The sequence below is a fragment of the Manis javanica genome, chromosome 9 (genome assembly GCF_040802235.1).
Source record: "Manis javanica isolate MJ-LG chromosome 9, MJ_LKY, whole genome shotgun sequence".
Taxonomy (NCBI): Eukaryota; Metazoa; Chordata; class Mammalia; order Pholidota; family Manidae; genus Manis; species Manis javanica.
Genome location: NC_133164.1, coordinates 110,989,807 through 111,010,013, shown reverse-complemented (window position 1 = coordinate 111,010,013; position 20,207 = coordinate 110,989,807). Strand labels below are relative to the sequence as shown.

The window sequence follows — 20,207 nt, the reverse complement described above, 5'->3', positions numbered from 1 at the left end:
CCCAGTGGGGTCCAGGCCCCTGCAGTGCTGGCACTGCCTCGGCGCGTTAGGAAGGCAGAACCTCAGGCCCCATCCTGGACCTCCCAGGTCAGAATCTGTAGTAGAGACCACCAGGCGCCCTGAATGCTCGCTGATGCTTGGAGAGAACACGCCCTTGCCGGGGCCTCTGTGCTGACAGCAACTTGCTTTTCCCCAGGATTTACACGCCTTGTTCCCTCGTGTTTCTTTAACTCTGCTGAGAAGGTGATACCTTCTCAGAGGTCTTCCCTGACCTCAGCAGAAGCAATATCCTCCTTGACCCTCTGTCAGCTTTACCTCTCCTCATAGGAACTGTCACTCTGAAATCATGTGTCAATTTATTACCTGTGTTTCCCACAACACTATCAGCTCTAGCACAGCTGGCCTTTGCACCCCCTGCACCTAAGGCAGTAGCTGGGATGTAAGTGCCTGACAAATACCTTAATGACAGACTATTTTATATGCAGGACTATATATATATAGTGCATATATAACCAAACTAAAATGGTGGAGGATCCTTGGAACACTGGAGAAAGGGACGTGCTCCTCTAACCCTCTGTACTTTCTGCAATTTTTCAAAGGAATATGCACTATTTTTATAATTCATTAAAACCATCTCCTTTTAAGGGCCTTTTTGTTTTCCCCAGAAATACTGTTATGTTACACAAGAATTTTTGAAACTCTGACATTACAACTCTATCATGAGGACTACGCACTGTCCGCACGAGCTGGCCCAGTGCTGGCCTGCCTGATTCCTGAAACGGTGCAGACCCTCACGCTTGGTTCTGAGCGCCTGCCAGGAGTAGCAGATAGACTGAAGAGATTCAAATCAGAGCCCACAAAAGAAAACAATCATTACTGATGAATCATTTATTTGACCAGGACAGAAACATCTCCACATTGTTTGCTTTTATACAGAAAGAACATTTCAAATATATTATTTTTCTCTTTTTCAACAGAATTCATTTCAATCTTGTCCCAGGAACTGCTTCTCATTTTAAGATTCACGTTTTAGTAACACATATGCACCCATTACAGCCAAAAGAGCATACTGTAAAGAAACACAATGGAAAATTACTGTCAGGTCTACAAATAAATTTGGACTATATCTGTATTCAGATGAAACCTGTTCTATATTGGACGGAGGACACAATCAAAAGATGACCTCCTCCCCCATGGCTTGTTCTCTAAATTAGCTGTTCAATGCCACATTATGATTAAAAACTCAAAAATACATTCATTCATAAGGATCAAACACCCAACAAACACAACTGATGCACCGCTCATTCTTGCGTAGGCCTCCTACTGTTTTTCAAGTGATTTTTAAAAATCTACCGTTTTTTAAGTCTACCATTTTTATTGAAGTTGAGAGATAAACATTACTGGGTTCATTGTACTATTTTTTGCATGTTTAAAGATTTCCATAATAAAAAGCAACACATATATAGGTGCCATTTTAGAACACACTATGAACATTATAGCTGAAAGTAGCTATTTTAGATATTTAATTTATACGTTGATAATTTAATGATTATGCTAATTTGTAGTTAACTACCAATAATCTGCAGAAAAGAAAAACTAGCAAAATATTTTAAATAGGCTGCATCTTCATAGTTGCACATGTGAAAGCTCTAATAATTAAAAAAAAATACAGACACACATACATTCCTACCTTGAATTTTGGGTAGTCATTCATTATTATGGTGACCATACCAACATATGGTAAAAACCTAAATTGTGAAATAAAAAGCCAGAAATATAAAGATTGTTCTAATAAAAGGGTAGCAAAAACTAAAAATACTATAAATCACACTTAGGAAACAAATCTTTCTTGGGAATAGCACCAGTTGGGGCTGTAAGAACAACATTCACTCCTGTCTCAAAAGGCTTTATTAGTAAAAAGCAGCAGAGCTAACAGGCAGGACCATTTTTGTGAGGAGGCACATGATTTCAGCTAGAGATGCTACTTGTCTTCACTTGCTGCAGTCAGCATAACAGAATTAAAATAATTAGTTGAGCCACTTGTACATATGGAATGGCCAACTTCCAAAAATTGAGTTTTTAGTTTTTTGTAGAGAATATTCAGATAGCCTATATAAAAATTGCTGTTAGAGAAAGCTTTTGAAATACACGGATAATTAGTTTGTAACTGAAAGTATCATCATGTGCATTTCACAGTGTAACAAACAAGTTTCTTGGGCAGTGAATATATATGTGAATCCTGTAACTTACACCCGAATGTGACAATGACTCCAGAGACAGAAGGGTCGCGGCATAAGCTAGCCAATGATTATGCTGACAAAAGTAATGTCAACATGTAATCAGCTTAACCAAAGTCTCAACATCTCACTAATGGAAAGCAAGGTAACACACACCCTTAGTACCTCCAGTTTTATTTCAGTCAGTAGCTTCAACCTCAGGTTTATACAAAGCTTTTCACCAGAGCATCTAAAAATACAGGACTGAGCAGCTGGAAGTCTCTCATCTCCCCACAGACATTCAGGTGGAAATGCAGGAGAGTGAAAATGGTTAAAAGGTGAGCAGAGGGAGAAAAAGGTAGAAAGAGGCCTGAAACCACAACGCAATGAATAAAGCTGAAAGTTAGAAAATGGCAAACAGTGCTCCCCAGCCTTACACGGCTGGTGGGATTCAGATAAAATAAGAAGACCTTTCTAACAAGGGTTAAACATAAAAAGGGTCACCAAGAGTGGCAAAGAATCACCCTTTTTTAGTTTTTTAATAAGAGGTTACTCTCTTTGCTGTGTCAGTAAGAAACAGAACTCATTGCTAGAACAACTATGCAAAGGTGAGTATTAAAAAATTATCACAAAACTTGTCTAACTCCATACACAAAGGTAAACTCGAAATGGATCAAAGACCTGAATGTAAGGCATGAAACTCACAGAAGAAAACTCAGGCAAAAATCTCTTGAATATAAACATGAGCGACTTTTCCTGAACACATTTCCTTGGGCAAGGGAAACAAAATAAAAAATGAATGAACAAGTGGAACTATAGCAAACTAAAAATTTTCTGCACAGCAAAGGACACCATCAGAACAAAAAGGAATCCTATAGTATGGGAGAATATATTCGTAAATGACTTAACCTGATAAGAGCTTAACATCAAAAGAGCTCACATGCCTCAACACCCAAAAGCAACCAGATTTAAAAATGGGTGGAGGATCTGAACAGACACTTCTCCAGAGAAGGCACATATCACTAAATCATTAGGGATATACAAATTAAAACCACAATGAGATATCACCTCACACCAGCTAGGATGGCCAACATCCAACAGACAAGAATAACAAATGCTGGTGAGGATGCAGAGAAAGGGGAACCCTCCTCCACTGCTGGTGGGAACGTAAATTGGTGCAACTACCATGGAAAGCAGTATAGAGGTTCCTCAAAAAACAAAAATAGAAATACCATTTGACCCAGTAATTCCACTTCTAGGAATTTATCCGAAGAAAACAAGATCCCTGATTTGAAAAGACATATGCGTCCCTATGTTTATCGCAGCACTATTTACAATAGCCAAGAAATAGAAGCAACCTAAGTGTCCAACAATAGATGAATGGATAAAGAAGAGGTGGTACATATACACAATGGAATATTATTCAGCCATAAAAAGAAAACAAATTTCCCATTTCCAACAACATGGATGGACCTAGGGGGTATTATGCTCAGTGAAATAAGCGAGGTGGAGAAAGACAAGTATCAAATGACTTTCCTCATTTGTGGAGTGTAACAATGAAGCAAAAGTGAAGGAACAAACAGCAGCAGACTCACAGACTCCAGGAAGGGGCTACTGGTTACCAAAGGGAAGGGTTTGGGGAGAGGAGGTGGGGAGGGAGGGAGAAGGGGATTAAGGGGCACTATAATTAGCCATCACAATATAGGTTTGGTCATGGAAAAGGCAGTGCAGTACAGAGAAGACAAGGAATGACTCTATAGCATCTTACTATGCTGACAGACTGTGACTGCAGTGGGGCACTTGCGGGCACAGTCAGGACTTGATGATACGGGTGAATGTTGAAACCACAATGTTGTTCACGTGAAACCTTCATAAGATTGTATATCAATGATACTTTAATAAAAATTATCACAAAATTGTTTTAGTAGTGACAGACAGGAAATGATTTAAATGTCCACCAAAAAAGATTAGCTAAATAATTTAGGTTACCAAAGGAACAGCATGTAACCATTTAAAAATGTATAGCTGTATATTTGACACAGAAAGCTATTCCCAACTTCCTGTTGGGAAAAAACTTTTTTTTCCTAAGTAAAATTATATATTACATAGGCAAACACACATCTGTATAGATAGGCACAGGGAATACCGAGGATACTCACTGAAGTGTTAAATGGTGGTTATCTGTGGAGGAATTTCTTATAATTACTATTCAAAATCCACAAATAACTATCTCTAGGTGAGGATTTATTTCAAAAATATAATTAAACCCATGATATAGATAATATGTGTTGCATTCACTTTTAAATTTTAGGTCTTTAGTTCTGAGTTTTGTTACATAGTAAATACATACACAGTCCATACAAGAACTACAGTTGACCCTTGAACAACACAGGGGTTAGGGGTACCAACACCCCAAAACTTAACTAGTAACAGCCTACTGCTGACTGGAAGCCTTACCCAAAAATAGTCAATTAACATACATTCTGTATGTTCCATGTAGCATATATTGTATTCTTACAATAAAGTAAGCTAAAGAAAAAAAAACATGTTTTTTTCTAATTGTCACAAATTTCAAAAGATTTCTTGAAAAAAGTGCATATAAGTGGACCTGTGCAACTCAAACCTATGTTGTTCAAGGGTCAACTGTACTTAACAACTTTCCTGACATGTATTATTTATAATGAATGATTATATTATCCTTTACATTTAGTTTCTTTGTTTCCAAATGTTTTTCTGATTTCTGAATCTTCTATATCATTTAAAAGTTCATCCTCACCCTCTGGCTCGTCCCACCACGTCCTTCTTTTCAAGCCAGTTCTGGCCTTCTTTGTACAAACCTCTATCATCAACTTCATTATTATCTCCTTTAGTCAGAAATTTGATGTCTCCATTATCTCTGGAAAGCAAAATAACAACCTTTCAAATATTATTTTCAAAACAGCATCATTACAAAACTATCTGCTTATTCAATACTTTACAGTCTGATATGGGCATTTTAAGAAGCAGTCAAAAATAACTTTATCTTTCTTGGTCTAGAATGATCGCACACAGATAACCACTCAACTAAAGCACAAATCTATTGACAATTTTGTAGACTTAAATCCTAAAAAACAAGGCAGAGGGTACAGGTAAGGGGATGATTAGCTTCCTGCAACTGCTTTCATTCTTCCTCAGGCTCAGGGACCAACCTGTCAACCTGAGCTACACTCCCTTCACTCCAGCCATGCACTTGGTTCCCAATTACACAGGTTTCAGCAAAAGGTAATTCAAATGCAAGTGTGTTCTTACCTCTTCTCAAACTTAACTTTTCCTGGCCAAATGTAGGATGTGTTAACGCATTATTTCCTTGGCCACTGAGCAGAGTGGTATAAAATTCAGTTTGCAAAGAAACAGGAATCACACATGGCATAAAATCAGTGTTAAAGAGACATGTGGGATTAATTTTAAACATTCTAAACTGGCGCTTACATAGCCTTGACACTTCAAGCACAATATTATAGCACTACAGAGGCACAGGAAGGGTCTTCTTTCAATAAGACAATGAAAAAATGCACTATTATAATTTGATAAAAATATTAAAAGACTAGAAGATTTGAATCCATGGCAAAAGGAGCAAGCTGACCTGGAGCCATGGTTATAAAGGAAATCAAGATGAGAAAAATCCAAGCAAGCAGCCTCTCACAACCCATGAAAATTACAGAAAATCACTATCACTATTTCCTCAACTTTGAACAACTTCTCATCTTGAGAAATTATTTTTTAAATGAGGTGAGAGTAAGGCCACATTATGATTGGACGTATTTCTTCACCAGTTAGTTAACAAGCAGCCATCAAGTAACAGTGCAGGACCAATGTAGGAACACAAACTGAAACAAAGTCAATCGAACATTTAGAATAAAAGAAGTGAACATTTTTTGGGGATCAACAGAGGTGAGGCTCAGAACCTCACCCCCCCTGCTTTGAGAGAAATCTTCTGCATCCGTGGATGTCTTGCTGCCCTTGTCTAGCCTGGATTAATACTTAGTCCATAGGCACACACCTGATCATCTGATCATCCACATTTGCCCTCTTACAGCACTAAATTATGTTTTCTACCTTTATCTTGCATCTACCTACCACTTCAGCATTTTATTAAAAATAAAAACAATAATAATAATAGAGGGAGAATTGTGGGATCAACATATAAATCAAGTACAAAAATCAAATGAATATTCATATTTGACCTGATTGTTTATAGGTCATAATGCGTGATCAAAACCGAAAGTTTCTGTGATGAATGCCCTTGTACTGTTCACCATGTAAGAATTTATTCACTATATAAGAATTCGTTCACCATGTAAGAACTTGTTCGTTATGCTTCAGAAGATTGGAGACTGATGAGAATTAGACTTGAGATGGATTAATGATTGTACATTGAGCATTGACCCCCCCTATACTGAATTTTATTGTTGTTAACAACCATTTGATCAATAAATATGAGAGATGCCCTCTCAAAAAAATATATATATAAATAAAAGGAATAAAAAAAAAAAAAAAAGAAGTGAACATTTTAAGTATTAACATATTTGGGGAACACCTGGAAGCAGTGAATGGAATGGGAATCTAACACCGGATATGTGCAAATAGTTACAGCATGCGCACACGCGCACATGGACAGGATAAGAAATGTTCCATTATTTAAAAAAAAGAAATATACATAACTAAATTTAACCTCACAACTCATGCAGGTAAAAAGGCTATACTAAGCTGCAAAAAGGTAAATGAATTACCAAGTATATATAATGTAACATCTTTGCTAATTATGTGACTATATTCTCACATGGGATCTTAAAAGTCTGAGCTAGGAATAATTTTTTCTGGTTCTCAAGAAGAGTCTTAGTAAGTCACTACTGGCATTTAAGGGAAAGACAAGGACATTTGTGGGAGAAGAATTCATGCAGGATAGGCAATAACAGAATCATGGGATGAGATGGGAAAAGAATTTTTATCCATCCAGGGCTAATGTTAGTGCTAATATTATGCCAGTTAGTCCAAAGTGATAAAGAGAAACAGGTAGCTTTCTGCATTTCAGAAAATAATTCTCACATCAAAATAATCCTCAATTACAGTGGGATTTGATTTTCTCTTAAGACTCTTGCAAATAGCTATTGCTATGCTATAATACACTCATATTCATACACTGTGCAGCAATTTAAGTTTTTCAAGTGCTATGGTAGATGTAAGTGCACTTAATCCTCATAATCTCCCAACTGCGAGTTCTGTGGGTAAATTCTCATTCCCATTTTACAGACCGCGTTCAGTAGCAGGTCCAAAGCCACCTAATTAGTAAAGCAGAACTAGGAACATAACCCAGTGTGTGTTTGCTACTTCCTAGTCAATCATTAAATTTGGGGTACCAAAACTACAGAACACCACCGAAAAAGAAGTAAGGCCTCTTTACTTTTCATGAACTTTGATTACTCTGTGAACTATTGGAATGTCTCGTCCTTCAACTTTAAAAACAACGATTTCACCAGCTCGAATTGGGTCTTCCCGGAAATTTGTTAGGAACAGAAGGTCGCCCCTGTGAAAGGCTGGCTCCATACTGCCACTAGAAAGAAACAGAACATCACATCAAATCACCCTGGGTTCACAAGGTGAACATTTCACTTCATAAAGAATATGGTAATAAACATATCAGTTTCGATTTTCATCAGCATTCAAGTAGGTCCATGAGCTATGAAACCAATGACGGTGGCTCCCTTTTGACGGCTCAAGGTGACGCTGATCTGTGAGAAAAGCAACCACTGCTTCTCAGGTTCAAGCGTGCAAACGGCACCAGCAGGCCCCATGCAGTTTACACGAGGTAGAAAAAGAACCAAGCATAACGTGGACTCTTTGAAGTAACGGCTGCCTGTTTTTACCCGTAAAAAGCTTTATATCTCTAAATACGTGACTACTTTCATTTAGAACTGCAGATTCTGAAAGCTGGTTAACAGTCTAGGGCAATTCTTAACGTTTCGTGGTGTCTCCGCAGCACCTAGGACGCAGACATACTTGTGCAAGGAATCAGAAACAAGCGAATACACCTCGGAGGATGATCTACCCGAAGCCACGCTGAGGGCTGGGACAAAATTCAAACCCAGGGCTCTGACTTCTGCGGCGTCACGCTTTCAACCATTTCCTACAGAAAGCCCCATTCTAACAAATGTTGACTATTTTGAGGTGGACGTCAAGAAATAATCCCACACGATTCCAGTTTAAACCAGTGCCAAAAATCTTCAGTGGATTCAAACAAAACTGTAGTCTAGTGGAAACTGAAATGATCAAAACAGGATTCATCGTACACAGGCTCGTGCTGTTTTAATGCAGGAGAAAATAAAGGAGGCCGACAAATAGGCTAGTAAGGGCCCTGCAACGATGAGCGAGTTTGCAGAGGGCAGAAAACAACCAGGCTAGTGAAGAACAAGGAGCTCTGGAGGAAAACGTGGGTTCACAGGGAGACCCGCTCAAAAGGCTGGCCCCGCCCCTCCCAACCTGGGGAAACCTTAAACTTGTCAGCACACGTGGAGTACCGCAGGCAGAAACACAGTGCAGAAGGGCCTGAACCTGCTGATGGGTTTATTTCTGAAGGAACTAGCGACACCAAGCATAGTAACAGACCGAGCACTCAGAAATAGGTAATCTGAATTAAAGAGGGAGAGAGGGTTAGAAACAGAGTAAGAGTGAAAGAAAAACATCTGAGTAAAAACAAATTTGGGGTTTTTGCCCCTCGATGTGCAAGTTTATTTTGTTGTCATCTGAAAACAGAACACACTTGCGTCAGTGTTGTTTCCTCCTTAAAAATAATGGCTAAAATGCTTAAGAGAATGTCTTCATCCATTGCTTAATCTTTATCCTTTCAACAAAATTCCTGGAGAGACACAATAGAAAGAGGTTTCTAGAAAATCACCTCAGCCTGCGATAACAAGTAAAAACCACAAGTCAGAAAAGCCTCCTGGGCAAGTCTCAGAAGCAGGAAGAGGGCGACAGCCTCAGCAGTCATTATGTGTTCCCGTAAGAAGAGCAGTTCTTTGAAGCATTCCGCTAACATCAACGTGCCCTCGCTTCCCTCCAGGTCCAGAGATTTCCCCAAGGTCACATCTCTCATAAAGTCAACAGCTTAGACTGACAAACCAAGTTGCTTTAGAGTTGTAAAAGATGCCTTAAAGAAATAAAAAGAGTCCCTACACACTGCAATTTCTTTTTTTTTATTAAGGTATTATTGATATACACTCTTACGAAGGTTTCACATGAAAAAACAATGTGGTACTACATTTACCATATTATCAAGTCCCCACCCATATCCCATTGCAGATGCCACAGATTCACTATTTGCCTTCTCAGTGCTACGCTGTCTTCCCCATGATCCCCCCGACACCACGTGTACTAAACGTAATACCCCTCAATACCCTTCTCCCTCTCTCCCCACCTGCCCTCCCACACCCCTACCCTTTGGTGACCACTAGTCCCTTCTTGGAGTCTATGAGTTTGTTGCTATTTTGTTCCTTCAATTTTGCTTCGTTGTTACACTCCACAAATGAGGGAAATCATTTGGCACTTGTCTTTCTCCACCTGGCTTATTTCACTGAGCATAATATTGTCCAGCTACATCCATGTTATTGCAAATGGTAGGATTTGTTTCTTTCCTATGGCTGAATAGTATTCCATTGTGTATATGTACCACCTCTTCTTTATCCATTCATGTACTGATGGACACTTAGGTTGCTTCCATATCTTGGCTATTGTAAATAGTGCTGCAATAAACATAGGGGTGCATATGTCTTTTTGAAACTGAGAACTTGTATTCTTTGGGTAAATTCCTAGGAGTGGAATTCCTGGGTCAAATGGTGTTTCTATTTTTAGTTTTTTGAGGAACCTCCATATTGCTTTCCACAATGGTTGCACTAGCTTACATTCCCACTAGCAGTGTAGTAGGGTTCCCCTTTCTTCGCATTCTCACCAGCATTTGTTGTTCTTAGTCTTTTCGGTGCTGCCTATCCTAAATGGTGTGAGGTGATATCTCACTGTGATTTTAATTTGCATTTCCCCGATGATTGGTGATGTGGAGCATCTTTTCATGGGTCTGTTGCCCATCTGAATTTCTTCTTTGGAGAATTGTTTCTTCATATCTTCTGCCCATTTTTTAATTGGGTTATTTGCTTTTTGGTTGTTGAGGTGTATGAATTCTTTATATATTTTGGATGCTAACCCCTTGTCGAATATGTCATTTACAAATATATTCTCCCATATTGTAGGGATGCCTTTTTGTTCTGTTGATGGTGTCCTTTGCTGTACAGAAGCTTTTTAGTTTGATGTAGTCCCATGTGTTCATTTTTGCTTTTGTTTCCCTTTCCCAAGGAGATGCATTCAGGAAGAAGTTGCTCATGTTTATATTTAGGATATTTCTGCCTATGTTGTCTTCTAAGATGGTTTCATGACTTACACTCAGGTCTTTGATCCATTTTGTGTTTACTTTTGTGTATGGGGTTAAACAATAATCCAGTTTCATTCTCTTAGATGTAGCTGTACAATTTTGCCAACACCAGTTGTTGAAGAGGCTGTCATTTCCCCATTGTATGTCCACAACTCCTTTATCATATATTAATTGACCATATATTGTTGGGTTTATATCTGGGCTCTCTATTCTGTTCCACTGGTCTGTGGGTCTGTTCTTCTGCCAGTACCAAATTGTCTTGATTACTGTGGCTTTGTAGTAGAGCTTGAAGTTGGGGAGCATAATCCCCCCAGCTTTATTCTTCCTTCTCAGGATTTCTTTGACTATTCAGGGTCTTTTGTGGTTCCATATGAATTTTAGAATGATTTGCTCTAGTTCATTGAAGAATGCTGTTGGTATTTTGATAGCAATTGCATTGAATCTGTAGATTGCTTTAGGCAGGATGGCCATTTTGACAATATTAATTCTCCCTATCCAGGAGCACGGGATGTGTTTCCATTTATTGGTATCTTCTTTAATTTCTCTCATGAGTGTCTTGTAGTTTTCAAACTATAGGTCTTTCACTTCCTTGGTTAGGTTTATTCCTGAGTATTTTATTCTTTTTGATGCAATTGTGAATGGAACTATTTTTCTGATTTCTCTCTCTGCTAGTTCATCGTTAGTGTATAGGAATGCAACAGATTTCTGTGTATTAATTTTGTAACCTGCAACTTTGCTGAATTCAGATATTAGATCTAGTAGTTTTGGAGTGGATTCTTTAGGATTCTTTATGTATAATATCATGTCATCTGCAAACAGTGACAGTTTAACTTCTTCCCTACCAATCTGGATGCCCTTTATTTCTTTGTGTTGTCTGATTGCCGTGGCTAGGACCTCCAGTACTATTTTGAACAGAAGTGGGGAGAGTGGGCATCCTTGCCTTGTTTCCAATCTTAAAGGAAAGGCTTTCAGCTTCTCGCTACTAAGTATGATGTTGGCTGTGGGTTTATCATATATGGCCTTTATTATGTTGAGGTACTTGCCTTCTATACTCATTTTGTTGAGAGTTTTTATCATGAATGGATATTGAATTTTGTCAAGTGCATTTTCGGCATCTATGGAAATGATTGTGTGGTTTTTGTCCTTCTTTTCGTTGATGTGTTGGATGATGTTGATGGATTTTCTAATATTGTACCATCCCTGTATCCCTGGAATAAATCCTACTTGATCATGGTGGATGATCTTTTTGATATATTTTTGAGTTCAGTTTGCTAATATTTTGTTGAGTATTTTTGCATCTATGTTCATCAGGGATATTGGTTGTACTTTTCTTTTTTGTGGTGTCTTTGCCTGGTTTTGATATTAGAGTGATGCTGGCCTCACAGAATGAGTTTGGAAGTATTCCCTCTTCTACTTTTTGGAAAACTTTAAGGAGGATGGGTATTGGGTCTTCACTAAATGTTTGATAAAATTCAGCGGTGAAGCCATCTGGTCCAGGGATTTTGTTCTTAGATAGTTTTTTGATTACCAATTCAATTTCATTGCTGGTAATTGGTCTGTTCAGATTTTCTGTTTCTTTCTGGGTCAGCCTTAGAAGGCAGTATCACACTGCAATTTCACAAGAATTTCTGTACACAAGTGTGTCTGTGTGACTTACAAAGAGCCAGAACATCCTGGATCTAGTTTTGGCTCTGGCAGAAATACCTGTGAGATGCTGGTGCCTGGGCCTCACTGGACCTCAGGTCACTTATCTTCTAAGTGAGTGGGCCAAACTAAACTTGAGGTTTTAAAATTTTCTTCTTTTAAAAGCCCTAAAATTCTTCCTTCAAATGAAATGTTACCAAAAAGTATAATCAAATGCAATACATAAAAACGGAGCTGTCATAATTGAAGCAAGGCTAGAATCTTATGAGTTTGGTCCCCTTCTCTCCTAACCTACCTCCCAGACTGCAGGGCACTCTTGGAGCACAGTGTGAACACAAGGGACTTCAAGACCCCTGTGCTATCCTGAGGTGCCTAAACTTATGAAAATGCCTGTATCTCTAGAAGTGGGCCCCTTGGCCAGCCATGCAAGGGTAACGTGGTGAAACCGGGCCATGGCTGAAGGCCTGTGACATGGCAGGGGGGCCCAGTGGAGATAAAAGGCACCAAGTTGGGAGCTAAGGCCTCTGCGTGCTGGACTTGGCCCCTGTACTGGCCAGCTGTGACCCTGCCCACTTTATAGCTGCTGCCTGCCCATAAGCCAGGGCCCCACTCCCACCCGCAGCGAGACTCAGCCATCTAAGACACTTGGACAGAGAGCAGTTTAAAGCACCTAAGCCCCCAAACATAGTTATTTAATTTCAAACTCATTAAGTTTTTTCCCTGGATGACTTTAGGGCTTCACGAAGCTAGCTAACGCATTAACTTTCTAAAATAAACATGCTGTGCTTTGTAAGAGTAACAGTCTCAAGAAGTGAGTAGCCGTCTACGACTGTATTTTGCAAGGAGAAGCCGCTTGAAAAAACACCAGACACTCTGCGAAGCACTGGGGACACACACTCCCTATTTGATACAGAGAAAACCAAGTAACAGTCTTAAATTACTTATGTTTAAAAATCAATTTGTACACAAATAATGTGTCAGCACCACATTACTAAATTGTCATTTTACGTGGATTAAAACATTAAAAGACAGAAGCAAATATGTTGCATTGGAGTATAGTATCAATTATCAATGCAATAAAATCTCTAATATGTCTGTTGGAAAAGATTAGATTTCCCAACAAATGCCAGAAAAAAAGGAATGTTCTCAAAGCAGATACCAATAAAGAAGATTCTAACATTCTATCCAAACAAAACACCACTTGTTGCTTGTCACATGGACTTTGACGCAAGGCAACACTGCTCCCCAGGCATGGGGCAGCAGAGTGACAGCGGCAGGACCCACCTCAGCACCACGACGATGGGGCTCTCACTGCCGGTGAGGACGATCAAGCCCTTCCAGATCATGAGCGCAGAAGACACAATCATGGCAAAGTTTAAAACCTGGTAATAGAGCTGGAACGAAAAGGCCAAACAAAAGTGACAACCAGTGGCAGAACATTCATGAACCCTAAGCTGGAGGTGGGCTTGTTTTAAAAAAAACTAAGTTATGATATTAGGACATGAATTCACACCAACTATAAAATTACACAGTACTTCAACTTCTGTCCATGGATGAGCCTTCCATAGACCGTCTCTCCTGCAATGAGAGATAAGGGAGAAAAAACCCAGAGCAACCTGTGGGACCTGCTCTCTTCAAGCCTCGATAAGACTCCACTTACCTGCCCAGGACTTCCCAGGGCCTTCAACCCTGCAGGGCGCTGCTTCCCAAGACCTACCACCAGGGCCTCCCATCTAGGGCAGAGACAGGTCCGACCCGAGGGCCTGGCATGTGCAGTGCGGGCCTCCTAGAGTAATCGCTCCTCAGCCCCCTGGCGAGGGGCCCCAGATGAGGCTCCAGCGCCCACAGTCCTGAGCACTGAGGTATCTAAAATGCATCTGACCGTACAAAACTTTAAACACCTGCATGTTCAGATTTTCTATAATGTTTTAGAAAGCAAACAAACAACTATTTGGTTAAGTACACAGGCTCAAGACCACGCAAACAAGTCAATATCTAATTCGAAGCTGACCTCGCGCGACTTCAGACCACGGAGTTAGGACCACAGGGCTTGACCTCATCCCTCCCTGCACCTCGCATGCTGAGGCACAAAGCTCTTCCTCAGGGACAGCAGCCTGCCACTCCCACCAACCCCTGGGGACAAAGGGGAAAAGCTACACCGGCCCACATCACAGCACCTGCTGGGCTGTAGCTGGATCATTAGCCCAGATGTCTCCAGTTCTCCAAGAGACGGCAGGACAAAAGCCACTGTGGCTAGTACCACTTGAACGGTAAGCCTCTCGGGGCCTCTGCCCCCACTGTCCTCCAGGGGGGGTCCTCACTCTGGCACCTGCTCAGTCCTCCCCTTCACAACCCCTGCCACTGCCCTGGGTGATTTGAAGAGCCATGCGGATGGCCCACCCAACACTCTAGAGTCTCAATCCCCAGACCTCATCTCCGACCACCCTCTCCCTCCATTCTCAGCAACATGCCTGGCACTGAAACTGCTCAGTGCCCACGTCTCTCATTGAATGCTCCCTCCCCGCCTGATGGCATATGCCTGTTCTGGCTGTGCCCACACCCGGCAGGGCTCTTGCTCTTCCAGGACCTCCACCCTTTCACTTGTGCCTGTCCGTCAGCGGCATGCGGCATGCAATCCCTGGCACCCTCGACTAGGCTTGGCAGCCCTTATCCGGGACCTTCCATTTGCCCAGGGCAAGAGACTGCTAACCGTTCAATGTGATACCCACTCACTCCACTTCCAATGTGTTATTCACACAACACTCAGCACTCATCTTCAAACGCACCTGTGGTCACCTCTATGCCCTCTTAGAGCTCTCTGATTGCATCCCCTGCGCTGAGGATGACTACGGTCTCTAAGGCCCTGTCTGATACACCCCCGACTCTAGTCAAGGCTGGTGAAGCTCACTGCACTCCAGCTACAGTGATAGGATCTGTCAGGGCTTCAAAGGGCACATGCTCCTGTCCACTCCAGGACCCTGACCTGGTTATTTCCTCTGCCCAGAAGGCTCTCTCCCAAGACACCTCAGCATACCTAACACTCACTCACGTCATACTTCAAAAGTCAGTTCCCAAGAGAAGCCTTCCCTGACCCACTAGACCAGGAGTCAACAAACTTATTCTGTAAAAGGCCAAATAAAACATATTTTAGGTTTATGGACCACCTAGTCTCTACTGAAATGACTCAGCTCTGCAATTGCAGCGGGAAAGCAGCTATAGATGTTACATAAAAGAATGAATATGGCCGTGTTCCAATAAAACTTTATGAAACAGGTGGTGGACTGGGGTTTGCCAACCTCTGCTGTACACCAGCCTAGGTATATTTGTTATATATACTCAGTGCATCCTCACATTAGATTGTAAGTTCCACAGTGGAAAGGCTCATTTTGGCCTTGTTCACAGCTGTTTGCCCAAGCTTAACACAAGTCTGACAAAAATTAAGTACTCAATTTGTAGAATAAATAGTGACAACATAAACATCTTTCGTACATGGGGGGCACAAACAAACCAGTAGTAAGAAAAACACTAAAACCCATACTAAAAAGGTGGTAAAAACTTAAAACTATTGATTTTCCAAAGAAGAAATATTAGTGGTAAATAAACATTTAAAGTGTTCAGGCCAAATCCTATCTTCATCCACCGCCCCCCACTTTTTTTTACCTAGCAGATTTAAAGAGTTTTTTTTTTTTCCAGTGCTAGTACTCTGCTTGGTAAGTGCATTGTGGTGGACATGCAAATTGATGCAACCATTCTGAAAGCAAGTTGGCATGAGTACCAAGAGGTTACTCTTGGCCCAGCAATCCTACTTCTAAGAGTTCAGTCATACAGAGGCAGATAGGGAATTATGAACCAAAGAAATTTATCACAGTCTTATTTCTAATAACGGGAAGAAGGAAATAAATGAGCAATGGACAAACGACTGAGTAGATATTGTACTATTTAAAACAATGCATAAAGAATTTTAACAAGACAAAACACTTAAGACAGGTTAAATGAAAAACACAGGCAATCTGATCTCCACAAACTACAAAATGGTTTATAGAACAAACACATGGAGATCCCCCAAGCTGCTAACAGAGTCTGTCTTAGCACGGTGGAATTATGAGTGATTGCTTTCCTTCTTTAAAGTGTTCTCTATTCTTTAAAATTCCTTTGATGAGCATGGATTAATTCCAAAATCTGGAGAAAAAAGTGTTTAAAGCAATGCCATTTGACAAGATGTTATATGGCCATTAAAATAATCATTTTGAAGAATGTGACAAAACATAAAAACATACTCCAATATTATAGCAAGATAAGAAAAGCAGAGCTCAAAACTATCTCCTGCTAATATCACACTTATGTGAAATTATACCATTCAAGATAATTATGAAGGATACAGCTGAAAATGGGGATATAAAAAGTAAATTAAAATAACAAGATATTTTGATGTAGTGAGTGCAAATAGGAAAATAAACATAATTTAAAATTAAAGTGATTCACCATTTAAAAAAAACTCTTTGGCTATTGTGTCAATAGGAAATTATGAATCTATCACTGAATTCCTCAGAGAGTAAGAAAAGCAACTGGAGTGCTAGACGGATATTGTTAAAGTGTTGGGCTACATAATACATCACACTGTTGCTGCAGAGTAGAATCGGCCTTGCAAGTCAAATCAGTCCAAAGAAGTTGTTCACTGGAGTTCACAGTCAAAAACTTTTCCACCTGCTCTGCCTGACTTAAAGGATTTAACAAATAAATGTTGTTTCATTAAGAATTATAGATCTGATTAGGAAAGCCTCAAACCACAGTTTTAAACAGCCATTGCCACTTTTAGATAGGTTTTCAAACCGTCAGGCTACACCCTGATAAAAGAAAATCATAAAATCTTGCCATTTATCTAATAAAGACCAGGTACTAACAATATATTTTCCAGTGTAGTCTCTTGTGCTTGAGAAACTCATCAAGAAATAACATCAGTTCCTCAAAAAAACGTCCTTTGAGCACAACATCTATTTGCTAAGGAGATCACCAATTATACAAACACCTAACAATCTAACTTCAAAACCACAGATCACATGACCAACATTCTTTCTACCTTTTAGGGACCTACTGATCTGGGTCTAGGATTGAAATCCTGGAATCTAGAAACATAATTTTGCTTGAACTACTGACAAGCTGGTTGGGATGTATAAAATACACCATCAAGTTTCCCTGGGGCCTTTCATTGTTGCTATGTATGCAACTTTGTATGCTTGTCACTTAATAACGCCAGCAGAGTTTAGAAGCAAGCCCACACTCAGTCTTTTGTCAACCAAGGATGAAATAGCCAATGTCTGAGAGTTTTAAACAAACATTTCAGACCTGATATTCTGTCTGACAAAGAAGCAGAAATGCCAGTAGCTGTATTTCTTCCTCTCTTCCTCACTGCACAGACTTCCTTGTGTCTGCATGGGGCACTTGCCTTAATTAATAGTAAGCAGGGGCAACAGAGAAAGGAGGTCCCACTTCCAAGACTGGTGAAGCACGCATGCCTGACAAGATGTCATATGATGCTATTTTGGAGGGAAAAATAAAAAGAAACAAGCAAAAAGACAAAGCTTTAAAAAAAAAAAAGCACCAGGAGGCAGCAGATTTGAGCTTCTGCATTTTAATTAGAAATCTAGCAAAACATAGGCAATCACTGAGAGTGGAAATATTTTTAAAACAATTAAGTCTACATTTTTAAAGAAAGCACAGTTTCCTGGAGGAACTTCTTGGGAAACAGCATCAATGCTCAAGGCATTAGCTGTTGGTTTTTCAAGCTACTGATAATCACTTCCACAACTCAATCTTAATCACAGGCACTCCCAGGAGCTCTTCAGCCATGCATACCTAGAAACAACCAGGGTCTAAACACAGTTCATGAAATTCAAGTACACTGAAATTTCCCAAGCTACTGAACTAGTGTGAAACTCTACTTACTTAGTCTGAAACAAACCAAACGCCCAGAGTAGTAAGCTGTGCCCTACGATGGACATCACCCCACTCCTCAATACAGTGGGACAAATGAAACAGGATGCCATCAAAATCATAAGATTAGTACCATTTTCAAAGACAATAAAAAATTTCCACTAGGAAGCTTCCATTTTCCCTAGCATAATTTATTATTAGGATCCATTATTATATTTTGCCCTACAGCTTCCCTAAATTCCCCATTCAGAAGCTTAAGCAATTGCAACTTTCCTGGTTAAGGAGGTTCCTTTCAAGTCCCTACTCACTCTTGCCTTATATTTGAGAGAGAAAGTCCCCCAAACTGTGATACTACCCTAAAGGAAGGGGCAACTAGGAAGTTTTCTTCTGATGTTGCAAAAGAGAAATCAACCCCAGCTGCCCAAAGACCCCACGCAAGCTGCGCCCACATTCAAGGTGCAGCCAGATGCCGAAATCTAAGAGGTTAAAGAAGGCTTCTGGAATCCCATCTGGTACACCAATTCAGCCCACAACGATTGAGCACCACCAGCGAGCTCTCTAGACACAAGCTTTATTTAGTCCCAAGACTTGGTCGGGAAGAAAACTTCCCACAATGCGAGGAAATTGCTTTGGGAGGCATTAGTGCGCCGTTGCCATTATCAGAAAGTTGTTCACTTTCGCCTATCTTTCTGCCCCTTCTATTTGCGGGCAGCCTTCCTCTCTGGACATCAGGCCTCAGGAGCCCCCAAGAAATCTTCCCTCTTCCACTGGGTGGCCCTTCAAATACTTCCAGGCAACTGTCACTCACGGCCGAGTCACCTCTCCGCGCTTTCTCAACCACATGTGACATTCAAAGGACTAGATTTCTATTCTCTTCCCGTTCCTGGCCACCCTCTCGAACTGCGCTCTTGTCAATGAAAGAAGGCAGCCCACACGTGGGTCTGTGCGAATCCGAACCCAGGGCCTCTGACAGCCCGGCGCCGGAACCTCGGGTCGCCGCCGGCGCTAGTCTCGGGCGCTGTCCTTGCCGGAGCCCTAGCCGGGAAGCCCCGACGCGAAGCAGAGCAGCCGTCCGATCCCGGACGCTAGGCGCGCCCCCCACGCGGGCCTCTTACCTGGCGCTTGTTCATCTTTCTCAGGTCCCCGAAGATGTCCAAGCCGGACGCGGGGAGATGCGTCCCCACGGCGCCCGCACGCACCATGGCGGGATCTGTGGGGGCCGTGGGAGCCCGCGGGCTCCGGGTGTCACAGCTGCGGAGCACCAGCCCGGCCCCCTCCCACCAACCCCGGTCTTGCAGGCCATGTGACCAGTGACTCGCTCAGGCTTCTGGGAATCGTAGTCCTGCGAGTCTTGGCCACTAGTCCACCTGGAAGGAACCTGGAGGAAAATAAAACTACCACTCCCACAATGCCGCGGGGCGCGAGTCTCGTCCAGTGAAGACCCAGGGCTCCTGGGGAGGGCAGCGACGGGGCTCAGGAGCCTTGGCCGAGCTTTCCGAGCGAACATGGGAGGGCGGGTGATCCAGCACATCGCAGAGGCAACTCAAGGAAATGGCTATTCAAGGAACTCAATTGTCCAAGGCTCTGGTCAGGCGCCAAGAGGACACCTAAAGCCTCTTCGCGTTCACCTAGCCGTGTATCTTGGCCATTGGATGACTGCGCCGAAGGCGGGGCTTCTGCACTGGCGGCCGCGCTGAATCGGGGAGGAGCCTAACGAACGGCTCGGCAGGTGTGCGGGGCTTGGAAGAGGCGGGACTTTTGAAGCCTCAGAGTTTTGCCGTCTGCAAGAGTAGGAGGGTTTGAATGCAAGAAATCATCTTTGCATCCTCTTGACCGTAGTTGTCTCGCAATGAATATTAATTGAATGAATAAATAACGACCTAATTTTATACACGAGGAAACAGAGGTCCGGAAAGGTTAAATGACATGGTCAAGATTAAATGGAAGAGTCTGGAAAAGAA

General features: G+C 41.4%; 1 protein-coding gene across 2 annotated transcripts; it reads right to left on the bottom strand.

The window, feature by feature from the left end:
* Nucleotides 1-873: 873 nt before the first annotated feature.
* SEC11C (SEC11 homolog C, signal peptidase complex subunit) lies at nt 874-19,555 on the bottom strand. Of its 2 annotated transcripts, XM_073213153.1 has the most exons (6): nt 19,362-19,555; nt 13,600-13,709; nt 7,657-7,806; nt 4,993-5,112; nt 1,691-1,748; nt 874-1,069 (listed from the first exon to the last, which is right to left on the bottom strand). In XM_073213153.1, the coding sequence occupies exons 1-6, from the start codon at nt 19,446-19,448 to the stop codon at nt 1,016-1,018; spliced, it is 579 nt and encodes a 192-aa protein (XP_073069254.1). In that variant the 5' UTR covers nt 19,449-19,555; the 3' UTR covers nt 874-1,015. The 2 variants fall into 2 exon arrangements, with proteins under 2 accessions (XP_073069254.1, XP_017517673.1); XM_017662184.3 differs by lacking the exon at nt 7,657-7,806.
* Between the last annotated feature and the right edge of the window lie 652 nt (nt 19,556-20,207).

Excerpts from the sequence above, each read along its gene's own strand:
- SEC11C (XM_073213153.1), bottom strand. The coding sequence starts at position 19,448 with ATGGTGCGTGCGGGCGCCGTGGGGACGCATCTCCCCGCGTCCGGCTTG. Across the intron at positions 7,807-13,599 it reads CCCATCGTCGTGGTGCTGAG|TGGCAGTATGGAGCCAGCCT; the intron begins GTGGGTCCTGCC and ends GTTTCTTTCTAG. Across the intron at positions 1,070-1,690 it reads ATGACTACCCAAAATTCAAG|TATGCTCTTTTGGCTGTAAT; the intron begins GTAGGAATGTAT and ends GTTTCTTTACAG.